The 14145-nt window shown below is 39.5% G+C and overlaps 1 protein-coding gene and 1 non-coding gene across 10 annotated transcripts in view; both read left to right on the top strand.

Annotated features, from left to right (window-relative positions):
* The window catches only part of UBAP2 (ubiquitin associated protein 2), a 112786-nt gene that overhangs the window by 71126 nt on the left and 27515 nt on the right, over window positions 1–14145 (top strand). For 3 of the 9 annotated variants that reach the window (XM_043566237.1, XM_043566233.1, XM_043566240.1), the window contains 4 exons: window positions 307–372; window positions 5654–5709; window positions 10857–10924; window positions 13237–13426. In XM_043566237.1, coding sequence (XP_043422172.1) covers window positions 307–372; window positions 5654–5709; window positions 10857–10924; window positions 13237–13426 — 380 coding nt within the window. The remainder of the gene's footprint in view (window positions 1–306; window positions 373–5653; window positions 5710–10856; window positions 10925–13236; window positions 13427–14145) is intronic. The other 6 variants (XM_043566234.1, XM_043566239.1, XM_043566236.1 and 3 more) reach the window with 3 other exon arrangements.
* On the top strand, window positions 13545–13627 carry LOC122475523. The gene has a single exon (XR_006295218.1). It is a non-coding gene; the product is annotated as a small nucleolar RNA SNORD121A (small nucleolar RNA).

The raw sequence follows: 14145 nt of genomic DNA, 5'->3' as shown, positions 1-14145 counted from the left end.
TTTATTTTTTTAACGTTTATTCATTTTTGAAAGAGACATTGGGAGTGGGGGAGGGGCAGAGAGAGGGAGGCACCCACAAACTGTGAGATCATGACCTGAGCCGAAGTTGGACGCTCAACCAACTGAGTCACTCAGGTGTCCTGGGCTGTCACAGTATTGATTGCAGTACGTTTCCCTCTCCTCGGATGCACAGCCTAGATCAACTTTGATGCTTTAATTTTGTTAAGTTGCTAAACAGTTTCTCTTCTGATGAATACCTTCATTATTTTGATATGTGAAAACCTTCCATTTTACATTGATCTGCAGAACTGGCATCAAATGCTCATAATGTAGCTCAGGATCTGCCACACAAAAATTCCTATGGACTCAAAGGTATGGTTTTCTTAATTCTTTAGTTAAAAATCTTCGGGGTGGCTGTCTGGCTCAGTTAGTACAACATGCAACTTTTGATCTTGGGGCTGTAAGTTCAAGCTGCCTGTTGGACATAGAACTTAGTTGAAATAAAAAGAATCTTCCAAAATGCTTACAGTGTCTGCCATTTTAATCAAGGCTAGTTAAGTAGAATTCATCAAGTGAATATTTGTAAAAACTGTATTTTTACACCTGCTTGATTAAATATCAACTTAAATGTTTTTTAATGTTTATTTTTGAGAGAAAAAATGTGAGTGGGGGAGGGGCAGAGAGAGGGAGACAGAGAATCTGCAGCAGGCTCCATGCTGTCAGTGCAAAGCTGGAAGGGGCTGGAACCCAAGCACTATATCATGACCTGAGCTGAAGTCGGGTGATGAACCAACTCAGCCACCCACGTGCCCCTTAAATACCAACTTTTGATTATGGAATTGTTTTACAGATTGGCCTTCAAGGCAGCACAGATTTTTATCTCGTTTTTCCTACATGGCTACCTTAATGTGCTTTTGATAGAATGCTAACATCAAGTTAAATGCAACATAAAGCATGCACCTCAAATTTATTGTTTTAAGCTGAAAATAAATCAATATCATTGGTGTTTTCCCACGTTTGAGGTATAGGTTTATAGGTGAGTAATGGGGAACAAAGTCTTATTGTAAAAGCCTAATATTTCACAATAGTATTAGGATCAGAGCCTGTATTGTTTTACATGTAATGTCTTGTAATTTTTATAGTCTGTATATTTAGAGTGGGTTTTTAGCTTATTTATTTTTGAGAGACAGAGTGAGTGAGCACAAGCAGGGGAGGGGCAGAGAGAGAGGAAGATAGGATCCCAAGCAGGCTCTGCACTGTCAGCACAGAGCCTGACCCAGGGCTCAATCTTTTGAACTGTGAGATCAAGACCTGAGCCGAAGTCAGAAGCTTAACTGACTGAGCCACCCAGGCACCCTGGCCCTGGTTTCTGATAAGGGGTTGCCTCCTCTGTGGTCTGACATAACCACTTGTTGCACTTGGTTGTGACTACGTATATTGTCTTCTTATTAAATGTACTCAAATTCTAACTATAATCTCCATCTCTAAATTTGTGATTATTTTCATAAGACCCTTCTAAGTGTTAGGCCAGTCTCTTTACATATATATATATGAAAGTGTGCTTTAACTGAATACCACTGAATTGGACATTTAAAAATGATCACAATAGTAAATTTTATGAGTATTTTATCACAACAATTTTTGGAAAAATATTTTGTAAACTTGTAAGTTTCTTTTTGAGAGAGAGGCAGTGTGTGTTGGGGAGGGGCAGAGAGAGAGAGGGCGAGAGAGAATCCCAAGTAGACTGCACCATGAGCGTAGAGCCTGATGTGGCACTAGAACCCATGAAACCGTGAGATCATGACCTGAGCCGAAACCCACAGTTGGATGCTTAACCAGCTGAGCCACGCGGTGCCCCAGTATTTTGTAAATTTCAGGATACTTTCGATATTTTATATAGAGGGTTTTGTAATGCCTCGTCATTGTTTTTCTCCTTTGGAGTATCCCTTCTCAATCTAGAGCGATCGACCAATCGATGGATCTTCCCAGCTGTTTTCCAGCTTTCAGGATTTGTTAAGTTTTTATTTATTTTGAGTGAGAGGGAGGGTGGGGGGGGGGCAGAGTGAGAGAGAGAGAGAGAAAATTGCAAGCAGGCTCAGAAATGTCATCATGGAGCCCAACACGTGCTTGATCTCTCAGACTGTGAGATCATGACCTTAGCTGAAATCAGGAGTTGGATGTTCAACCGACTGAGCCTTGCCTGCTGCCCTGATTTTTTTTTTAACATTTTATTTTAAAGTAATTTCTATATCAAACGTGGAGCTTGAACTTAACCCCGAGATCAAGAGTTGCATGTTCTTCCAACTGACCCAGCCAGGCCCTCCCCCCCCCCCCCCCCAACTTTTAAGAGTTTTGCTATACTTTGTTTTCCCCATAAACTTTCTCTTCCATTTCTAGCTTTCATTAACTTTTTTTTGTCCTCCACATTTCCAATTATTAATCAGCTCTGTGTGATTTATTGTTTAAAAATATACACCATGATCACCCACAACATTTTTGTCTTTCCAGTGAAATAGGACTTTGGTATTTAACATCATGCTAAACATGTAGTCTTTTTTTTTTTTTTTTTCCAGTTTTTATTTATTTTGAGAGAGTGAAAGCTTGAGCAGGGGAGGGGCAAAGAGAGGAGAAAGTGTTAATGTGAAGCAGACCCCACACTGCCAGCATGGAGCCTGATGAAGGACTTGAAATCATGAATCCTGAGATCATGACCTGAGCCAAAATCAAGAGGTGGGCGGCTGAGCCACCCAGGCGCCCCAAACATGTAGGCTTTTAACCCAGTATTGGTTTGTTGATGATTGATGATGAAGGGTTTCCGAGAAAAATTCCACCATAAATTGTTTCCTACTAAGAGTCTTAAAGGCCTTGAAGATGAATGTTTTAGGAGTGATTTTCGAGCCTCTGCAGTTGTTTTCTTTTTCTTGATTAGAATGCTCCTAAAACTGCTTACGTTGAACGCCAGCTTTTTGTAGGATTCCTTAATCTTTAGAGTACTGTCTCCTATGATAAATTTGACAGCATGAACCATAGGGTAGGTTGGATCGAGGTAGCACCAGGAACACTGTGTACTGGCTGCCCTTTAAGTTAGTCTCATTGTGAGTTAAAAAGAAAATTATTTTAAGTTTGTTTATTTTTGAGAGAGAAAGAGTGGGAACGGGGGAGGTGCAGAGAGAGGGGGAGACACAGAATCCAAACGGGCTCCAGGCTCTGAACTATCAGCACAGAGTACGACTCAGGGCTTGAACTCATAGGTCTGGAGATCATGACCTTAGCCAAAGTTGGACGCTTAACCGACCAAGCCACCCAGGCGCCCCTAGTTGTGAGTTTTCAAAACTGTATATCTACTTAGAGAAAAGTCTTGATGGAGATCTATTAAAACATTGGGGATTATGTATCAGTGCCTTGAAGAAAATCACATTGCAGAAGGAATATAAGAGTGGAGAGTAGGTAGATGGTTTGCCTTAGATATATTTAGCTTTGCGTACAGGGTGATCTCTAAGAAGCCTAGGCAGAGGTCTAGAGAACAACTTTTCACTACTGATTTCTGACTGGGACTAATTGCAACTCGTGTTTTTTCACTTAAACTAGGACCTCTTCCTAGTTTTAAGAGGCTGTTTGAATTGGGAGTGAATGGGTGGCTCAATCAGTTGTGCTTTCGACTTCAGCTCAGATCATAAGCTCGTGGTTTGTGGGTTCGAGCCTCACATCAGACTCTGTGCTGACAGCTTGGAGCCTGGAGCCTAGAGTCTGCTTTGGATTCTGCGTCTCCCTCTCTCTGTGACCCTCCCCCACTCACACTCTCTTTGTCTCTATCAAAAATAAAAACCTTAAAAAAATTTGAATTCGGGGCACCTGGGTGGTGCAGTCGGTTAAGCGTCCGACTTCAGCCAGGTCACGATCTCGCGGTCCGTGAGTTCGAGCCCCGCGTCAGGCTCTGGGCTGATGGCTGATGGCTCAGAGCCTGGAGCCTGTTTCCGATTCTGTGTCTCCCTCTCTCTCTGCCCCTTCCCCGTTCATGCTCTGTCTCTCTCTGTCCCCAAAATAAATAAACGTTGAAAAAAAAAAATTAAAAAAAAAAAAAGTTTGAATTCAAAGAGATATTTGGGTCCACTTAAATTCCTAATTGTTTTATGATATTTCTGGAAAAGTTGTGGAAACCATTAAAAGGTATGATAAGTGAACCAGTAGAAAGGATCACACTGTCAGTTCAGAACATTCTGTATTAATGTTTATGATTATTTCAAGGATACATGCAGTTGAGAGGCACAGAAGAACAAACAGTGCCTGTATCCATGTTCTTCCTTCCTTTAATGTATATGTCCTATGATCCATGATGATAGATGACGTCTCTCAGTGATGTGTGTAGGGTTCTCACACAGGAGGGAATGTTTTTTAGGTTTGAAATATCTCCTATATAGTAGCATATCTTGGGGGACGTTTTACAGAGCGCCATACTGCATACATTCATCAATTCTATGTTTGTCATAACCAGTCCTAACAAGGGACATCCACCTGAAAGAATTCCATTAGGAAGGACTTTTTTCATAGGTAACACCTTCTGTTTATTCATGAAACAGTTGGTTATTAGGTTATAGACCTAGTTCTACGGAAGTTAGATCTGGTTACCTGCCCTTTTCTCAATTGTTTTCCCCTTCTTCTCTTCCTTTTGTCCTTTGCATACACAAACCTCATCGTAGGTCAGATGCTCAGCTCATTTCTTTCCTGTTGAAGGAGTGAAAACATGCACAGTCTTACTTCCTGGGGTAGTTATAGTTGATATCTTTGTGTATTTTCTTATGAAATCATTTTCTCTGATTTTTGCACGTATGTATTTGCATGTAAGTCAGCATTTCTGAATACAAATGCTTCGCTTTAAATATTTATCCGGTAAGAATTGTTTGAGCAGATCTTCTGCATCTGCTCATCAGGAATTAATATATAGCACCAGAAGTTATGTGAGCAGGACTAATGCTCAGCTTTGCTGGAGATCTATTAGGGAACCATAGAATGGACCTAATATCTTTTTTAAGTTTATTTATTTTGATAGAGAAAGCATGAGCAGGGGAGGGGCAGAGAGAGAGAGAGAGAGAGCAAGAATTCCAAGTAGGCTCTGCACTCTTAGCGTTGAGCCTGACATGGGTCTCCAACCTAGGACCGTGAGATCATGGCCTGAGCTGAATCCGAGTTGAACACTTTCTACTGAGCCATCCCAGGCACCCCTTTAATATCTTACAAAGAGGATATATCTATAAATTCAGTAGTTGAGTAATCTACCTGAAATTAAGATCCAGCCAAGCCAGCTTCATAATGAATTTTGCTCTGTTTTAAATGTTACATATCATAAGGGTCTCATGGTTAAATATGTGTATTTGTGCTACGCTCATACTTTATTAATCATGGCAGAATTGCTTGGATATGATCTACACTGAAGCAAAATTAGTGTGAGACTTTGCTTTCAGTTTATGTGGATAGTATCTAACTAAGCTGAATTTGACTACATGGCATTTTATTGAGAATAGATCAGGAGCTTCATATTAGATTGTAAACTAAATTACTAATAGGATTTATGACACATTTTACACAGTATACTCTAGAGAATTAGTTGGAGTGAGATGATATTTGACTTTGTGATGTAAACTATGATTATTGTCAGCAGGGGCCTGGAAGAATTCGGTGGAAGAGTGGACAACAGACGACTGGACTGAAGATGTAAGTATTTAGTATCAGATTAGATCTGTCTTCCTCTTGTTTTCTGGTAAGGGCATGCATTCTTTGAAAAAGCTGGAAACATCTTGTGGTTGCCCATGGCTCTTTTTCAGACATGTGATTATCGTGTTTTTAAGATTTTTAAGAAACTTGGTTTTGATTCAAGTCATGATCTCATGATTTGTGAGATCCAGTCCTGCTGTAGGGCTCTGTGCTGACAGTGAGTGAGGAGCCTGCTTGGAATTCTCTCTCTGCCTCTCTCACTCTGCCCCTCCCCTGCTCATGTTCGCCTGCCTGCCCTGCAGATAGATAGATAGATAGATAGATAGATAGATAGATAGATAGATAGATAGATAGATAGAAAGACAGACAGACAGACAGACAGACAGACAGACTAACAAAAAATTGACAAGGTGTTAGGGATGCCTGACTGGCTCAGTCTGAAGAACATGGGACTCGAACTGGGGGTCATGAGTTCGGTCCCCATATTGGGTGTAGAGATTACTAAAACATAAACTTAAAAAAAAAAAAGGATCAGGTGTTAAGTAGGCCTAAAAATCATTTTTTAGCTTATCTTTTGTTTTTAAATGTTAAAAAAAATTTTTTAAATGTTTATTTATTTTTAAAAAATATATATATTTTTAACGTTCATTTATTTTTGAGACAGAGAGAGACACAGCATGAACGGGGGAGGGGCAGAGAGAGAGGGAGACACAGAATCGGAAACAGGCTCCAGGCTCTGAGCCATCAGCCCAGAGCCCGACGTGGGGCTCAAGCTCACGGACCGCGAGATCGTGACCTGAGCTGAAGTTGGACGCCCAACCGACTGAGCCACCCAGGCGCCCCAGTGTTTATTTATTTTTGAGACAGAGAGCGACAGAGCATGAACAGGGGGAGGGTCAGAGAGAGGGAGACACAGAATCTGAAGCACGCTCCAGGCTCCGAGCTGTCAGCACAGAGCCCGATGTGGGGCTCGAACTCTTGGAGGGTGAGATTGTGACCTGAGCCAAAGTTGGATGCTTAACCGACTGAGCCACCCAGGCACCCCTGTTTTTAAATTTTTTTAATGTTCATTTATTTTTGAGAGAGAAACAGAGAGTGAGCATGAACAAAGGAGGAGCAGAGAGAGAGGGAGACACAGAATCCAAAGCAGGCTCCAGGTCTGAGCTGTCAGCACAGAACCCAATGCAGAGCTTGAACTCAGGAGCTGTGAGATCATGACCTGAGCCAAAGTCAGATGCTTAACCACCCAGGAGCCCCTGTTTTGTTCTGATAACTATTGCCCTGGCCTGTGAATGTTTATTTTTTATAACATTTTAATTAAAGGAGATAGTGTTTGGGTCACAGTTGAAATTAACTGATTCTGGTTCTAGGCCCAACCCCTTCTTCTTAAAACTAGACTAGCTTTTTATATTCATTTATTTGATAACCATTTTCGAGTGTACTACACTAGCTTCTCAGTGTTGATCTATAACTCTGGGCTCAGCATAACATGCTCTTTGATAAAAAAAAAAAAAAGATTTAATTTTAAAAAATGTAACTGAACTAATAGCCCTATACCATATTTTATGTCATTTTTCTGTTTGACCCTCAAGGTCCAGAACATATATGTATGTGATAGACTGGTAGAGCAGACATCATGATGGAGAGGAAAGGCCCTAGAAGTATCGATCTTTAATATAAAGTGACCCAGTCTTTGAAATTGTTGAGATTATTTTTCCCCGTCTTATCATTCTGTACTCACAAGTATATCTTTAAAATTTTATTTATTGATATTTATTTATTTATTTATTTATTTATTTATTTAAGAGTTTACTTATATTATTTTGGCGGGGCGGGGGGGAGGCGGTCAGAGAAAGAGAATCCCAAGCCTGCTCTGTGCTATCAGTGCAGAGCTCCACACGGGGCTTGATACCGATCTAAAAAATTAAAAAAACAGGGGTGCCTGCGTGGCTCATTGAGTTGGTTCAGCTCAAGATCTCATGGTTCGTGGGCTTGCCCTCGTCAGGTTGTGTGCTGACAGAAGCCTGGAGCCTGCTTCAGATTATGTGTCTCCCTCTCTTTGCCCCTCCCCTGCTAATGCTCGTTTGTGCACGCGCGCTCTCTCTCTCTCTCTCTCAATATTAAAAAAAAAAATAATTGTTATTGAAACATGAGTAATCTAAGGTGCCAATCTAAAATTACTTGAATTATTAACCTTTCCCTTCCTTCTCCTTTTTAAAATTTTCTTTTAAGTAAGCTTTGCCCAGCATGGGGCTCAAAGCCGCATCCACTTTAAATAATTTTTACATATTTCCTTCTAGTCTTTTTCTTTTCCTAAATATTAAATTACGGCTTGTGTCTTTTGAAATCTGAGAATGCTTCCATTTTACATAATACTTTCTTTAAACTATTTTATTTTATTTAAATGTTTATTTATTTTTGAGAGAGAGATACAGAGAATGAGCAGGTGAGAGGCAGAGAGAGGGAGACAAAATCCCCAGCAGGTTCTGTGCTCCCAGCGGGCTGCTGCAGTGTCAGTCATGACCTGAGGTGAAACCAAGAGTTGGATGCTTAACTCACTGAGCCAGACAGATGCGCACAAAGATAGTATTTTTATTTTAAAGTAACCTCTACACCGAACATGACGCTTGAACTCATGACCTCAAGATCAAGAGTCACATGTTTTACTGACAGCCAGTCAAGTCCTTTTTTTTATTTTTTATTTTATTTATTTATTTTTTATTTATTTATTTTCAACGTTTATTTATTTTTTTGGGACAGAGAGAGACAGAGCATGAACAGGGGAGGGGCAGAGAGAGGGAGACACAGAATCTGAAACAGGCTCCAGTCTCTGAGCCATCAGCCCAGAGCCCGACGCGGGGCTTGAACTCACGAACCGCGAGATCGTGACCTGGCTGAAGTCGGACGCTTAACTGACTGCGCCACCCAGGCGCCCCTAGTCCTTTTTTTTAAAAAAAGAAGGAGGAAAGAATTTAATTTTCTGTTTTCTGCCAGGGTCAGATAGGATGTTAGTGATTAATGGTGGTTCTAATTTGATTTGAACTAAAATTTTTATGGCTTTAGATCTTCTCTGTCATTACATTTCACAGAGTTATTCCTTTATTGCTTTTCTCTGTGTCTTACAGAATCTTACATGGTAGATAGAGTTGAGGCAAAAATAGATTCCTTGGTACTCTTCAAGATACTACCTTGAAATAGGGTGTAAGCTCTTCTTGTTCAAGCAGTTACCTATTCAGCACTTTTTGTTTTTCTAGAAAATGAACACCTACTGCCTGCTCTGCCCCTATCAGAGTTTTAATTTGTGAGGGCAATCTGATTTTTATCCAGTATTTCAGAGTTCTGAGACATTTAGAGTTAATATGTATTATAGAAGTCTTTGAGAAATATTTCCTGCAGTTACATTATCTCATTATATCAACTTTTTAGCCTTTAAATGCTCATGCCCCACTTTGAAAATGTGAAAAGAGCCTACCTTTCAATAATGTCAGTTAAGGTTTCAAAAAATTTTATCCTGGGTGCCTTAAAACATCAAAAGGTGGAGGGTGCCTCAGTGGCTCCGTTGGTTAAGTATCCGACTCTTGATTTGGGCTCAGGTGATCTCAGGGTTCATGGGTTTTAGCCCCACATTGGGCTCTGCACTGTCAGTGTACAGACTACTTGAGATTCATTCTCTCTGTGTCTCTCTCTGCCCCTCCCATGTTCTCTCTCTGAAAAAAAAAAAAAAAATCCCGCAAAACTTCAAATGGCATTTAAACGATATGCGTGAATTGAAAATAATTGTGTTCAATGAAAAAAGTTAGACAAAAAGATTGTTTTGCTTATTTATTTATTTAACATTTTAATTTATTTTTGAGAGACAGAACCCAAGTGGGGAGGTGCAGAGAGAGAAGGAGACAGAATCCAAATCTCAGCTGTCAGCACAGAGCCGGACTCAGGGCTTGAACTCAAAAACTGTGAGATCATGACCTGAGCAGAAGTCAGATGCTTAAACTACTGAGCCACCCAGGCACCCCTTATTTATTTTTAAAGTTTGTTTATTTTGAGAGAGTAAGAGCAAGAGTGGGAGAAGGGCAGAGAGAGGTAGACAATCCCAAGCAGGCTCCATGCTTTCAACACAGAGCCTGATGTGGGGTTTGGTCTCACGAACCGTGAGATCATGACCTGATCTGCGATCAAGAGTCAGATGGTCAATAGGCTGATCCATCCAGGTGCCCCAAGATTGCATATTTTAAAATTCTAGAAAATAGAACCCTAATCTGTAGTCACAGAAAACACATTGGTGGTTTCCTGGGGACTAAGGTGAGTGGTGGGAGGGATTGATTACATAGGGACAGGAGCAAACTTTTAGGGTAATATGTTCATTGTCATGATTTTGTGATGATTTCATGGGCATATAAATATGACAAAACCCAGTTATTTGCTTTGAATATTTGCAGCTTATTGAATGTGATACACCCCCAATAAAGTTGTTTTTATAAAAACAAGGAAACCTATGACTTAATAAAAAAGAAATACAGATTACTAATAAATGAAATACTAAAACCATCTGTTTGGGGGGGGGAGAAGAAACATCAGTTTTTTGCTCTTTCAAACTTTTGGCATTTGTGGTGGTTTTACTGGTGTTTTCATTTTGTATAACGTCAAATAGAATAGCGTGACTACGACTTGAACCCTGGTCTGACTTCATTGTTTCTCTCATGTGAAGTCCTTTTTTCCGGTTTGTCAGTCTAAAAATTACCTTCCCCCTAACAAAATTGTTATGATCACTTGTGTATTTCCTCTGTTTTAGACCACTTTTTGGGTGAAGTGTAATGAGAGTACTGGTGACTAAAAATTGTCAGAAATTTTATGAAAAAATTTTTTTATCATTTTTATTTACTTTTTTGAGACACAGAGACATTATGAGAGGGGGTGGGGCAGAGAGAGAGGGAAACACAATCTAAAGCAGGCTACCAGCTCTGAGCTGTCAGCACAGAGCCTGACGTGGAGCTTGAACTCAAGAACTGTGAGATCATTACCTGAGCCAAAGTCAGACGCTTAACCGACAAGCCACCCAGGCGCCCCAAAATTGTCAGAAATTGGATACATTTTGGGTTTTATGTTACGTAAAATAAGAGCAAAGTATTTTTTTATTCGTTTCCATACAGCTTTCTGAAACAAAAGTCTTCACTGCCTCAGCTGTTCCAGCAGAGAATCATGTCACACCTGGGCAAAGGTAAACACTTTTTGTCCCCTTTCGTTTGTTATTCAAAGCATAATTTAAATTTCTTACTCCAGAAATTTGTTTTGGGTCTCAGGTCTCTTTCTGTTTTTTTCCTTTTCTTGAATCTCTTCCTGTTTTTACTATTTTCTTCTGAGAATTTGTTGTATCCTTAACCTTCCTTGTGAACTGACATAGCCTACATCATTATCTACTTAGTTGTATCCACTAATGAATTAAAATAGCAATTATGTGTGTGATTTGTTATCATTTGTGATAGAGATTATATTAAGCCTATTTATGGTGGTTCTTTTTTACTTTGGTAAATGCAGTATATTGTTTGACAGATAAACTTAATACAAAATACCTTTGGTTTTCTGTGTGTAATACCATTTATTTAGGCATTCTCATACTAATACAAATTTCTCATTTTATGTGGGCTCTTCTATTTCTTTCCTCTCCTCTCCTCCCCTTTCCCCTTCTCCCTTCTCCTCTTCCCCTCTTCCCCGCCCTCCTCCCCCTCCCCTCTCTTCTTGTTCTTCAAATGTTTATTCATTTTTAGAAGGAGAGAGAGCAAGCCGGGAAGGGGCAGAAAGAGATGGAGAGAGAGACTCCTAAGCAGGCTCTCTGCACTATCAGCATGCAGCCTGACATGGGGCTCAATCTTATGACCTTGGGATCATGACTTGAGCTGAAAACAAGAGTTGGACGCTCAACCGACTCAGCCACTCAGGTGCCCCAGGATCATTTTTATTTAAGAAAAACAACAACAACAAAAACCTCCGATACTTGATAATGGCTTGGGTCATGACCTCACAGTTGGTTAGACTGATCTCTGTGTCCAGGATCTGCACTGACAGTACAGAGCCTGCTTGGGATTCTCATTCTCTCTCTCTCTCTCTCTCTCTCTCTCTCTCTCTCTCTGCCACTCCTAAAAATAAATAAACATTAAAAAATATATGAAGCCCCTTCTCTATTCACTGAAGCAGAGGAAAGGATGGATTCAGAGGTCACAGTTGGGCACGGGAGGGAATTTAAAGAAAAAAAAAAGAAATATACTTATTTAATGGTTAGTTAATAGACAGTGCTATACTATATTAATACATCTTACCAACTTTTTGGAATAGAACTTGCTGTATTGTGTGTGTGTGTGTGTGTGTGTGTGTGTGTGTGATAATGTATCTTTTGAGATGGGTTATATGTAATATAACTACCCTGTATTTATATCCTTGGAGTTAGGATATCATAAGTATAACATCACCTGGGGATCCAAAATACTAGTCTGGTACTTTAACCTGGTTATAGGAGAGTAAGTGTGGGTAGTGCATAAGGAGAGGAATACAGGCCTAGGAACTTTGATCTTCATTAGATAGTAGTGGGCCTTGAATTATTTGACCTCCCAGAATCTGCCTCACTGGCATGGTGAGCGTTTCAGACAGGAGAACTGAGTGGGAACTGGCCTTTGAAATGGTTTAAGGGAGTAAATTACCTTGTTAGTAAATTCTGAGCACCTTGCAGTTTCTGTGGAGGAGTTAGTAGCTAGTTCACTCACATGTCAGGTTGTATATATCTTGAAGATCATTTCTTCCTCAGGCTTTTAGGTTTTCAGGCCATAAGTTTTAAGTTGGAATATCTGCTTTTCTGGGGACATTACAAGTGTTCTAGAGAGGATTTGTTACTGTGTTTTCCCCTGAATGTTTAAGAGAGAAAATTATTGGAGATTTATATAAGCTTAAATATCTTATACCGTAGAACGTAGAACTTAGAAATATTTATGACTGTTTGGATTGTCTACTATGGCTGTGGTTCTCAATCCCTCAAAATAGAGATTCACCCTCTTTGAGGCAAGTTGAAGAGATACTGGTTCCAAGTAATGAATGGGGCAAAGTATTCTAAAGAAAACGAGCCAAACTTCAGAATACTCATTTGCTCCAGGTTTTCAAATGAGTTGTTATTGTGCTATTTCTGTGGAACTATCTCAATGTACCTTTTCATTTCTCTTCTCTGCAAAGCCCTGCTTTAGTCTCTGTGGCTTCGTATGCTTTTTTTTTTTTTTTTTTTTTTTTTTTTTTTGGTCATTGATGCTGTTCTTTTGGCTCCTTTAAACTACCGTTTCCAAAAGTTTTCCTCACTTAAATTATAACTTTTTAAAACTTTATTTATTTAAATAATCTCTGCATTCAGCGTGGGGCTTGACTTATGACCCTGAGATCACCTCACTTAGATTATTTTTAACATGAATTTACTTTATATTGATTCACTTCTCAAATTCATTGTTGGTAAGATGTGCTTTTGACTCATTCCTCATTTGCTTTTTGTCTGCTTAGCATTGATCTGGTAGCCTTGCTCCAGAAGCCTGTTCCTCCCAGTCAAGCCTCAGAAGTCAACTCCTTTGAAACTTCCCAACAACAGGGCTTTGGCCAAGCCCTTGTCTTCACAAATTCTCAGCACAACAATCAGATGGCACCAGGGACTGGCAGCTCCACTGCTGTCAACTCCTATTCTCCTCAGAGTCTGGTAACTCACTTTTATTTTAGTATGGGATTTGAAGGACTGTACCCATGAACAAATGTATTCTAGAATGACACATGCCTGATAATTATTTTCTAAATACAAAAATATTTAGATGATCTCAGTCCAGAAAACAATGATGTGATACTTTCCAAGCACATATCTGATGATTCCATGTGGAATTCAACTACTCTGAGTTTCCTGGACAATGATTTTTAAAAAATGCTTCTTTATGATTAGTTGAAATCTTTTAAGTCATAATCACTGAGGCATCCTTCTTATTAGTAATTTTTTTCTTGTATTTTCTTTGAAAGTCTGTACTTAAGACATTAAAATTTTCATTTGTTTTCCAGTGTAGTAAAATACAAATGTTTGTCAGTATTGGCTTGCTAAAATCATGCTAAAACAGTTCTAAGTCTAGGAAGGCTTTTATTTTTTGCATTTTTAATTGTTATTCATAAAATTAGTGTATCTTTCCTTAAAACATCACTTTGTAGCAGAAGCCCTTTTAATGTGGATGTGTTTTCCTTAAAATAAGGGTCATCTGCCACTTGCATATCTGACTCTAACTTCCTATGAGAATTTAGCTCCTATCAGAAAGGACTTCAGGAACTGTTAGTGAAGGATATGAAGATAACCAAAGAATGTAGTGCAGAATAATGGTGAACTGAAGGCCCTAACTGTAGGTACTGCTCAGTTGGCAGTGAGGTATTCTCAGTTGGAAC

Source organism: Prionailurus bengalensis, chromosome D4 (assembly GCF_016509475.1).
Source record: "Prionailurus bengalensis isolate Pbe53 chromosome D4, Fcat_Pben_1.1_paternal_pri, whole genome shotgun sequence".
NCBI classification, from domain to species: domain Eukaryota; kingdom Metazoa; phylum Chordata; class Mammalia; order Carnivora; family Felidae; genus Prionailurus; species Prionailurus bengalensis.
The sequence above is the reverse complement of the archived record's forward strand: the minus strand, read 5'-3'. Positions and strand labels throughout refer to the sequence as shown.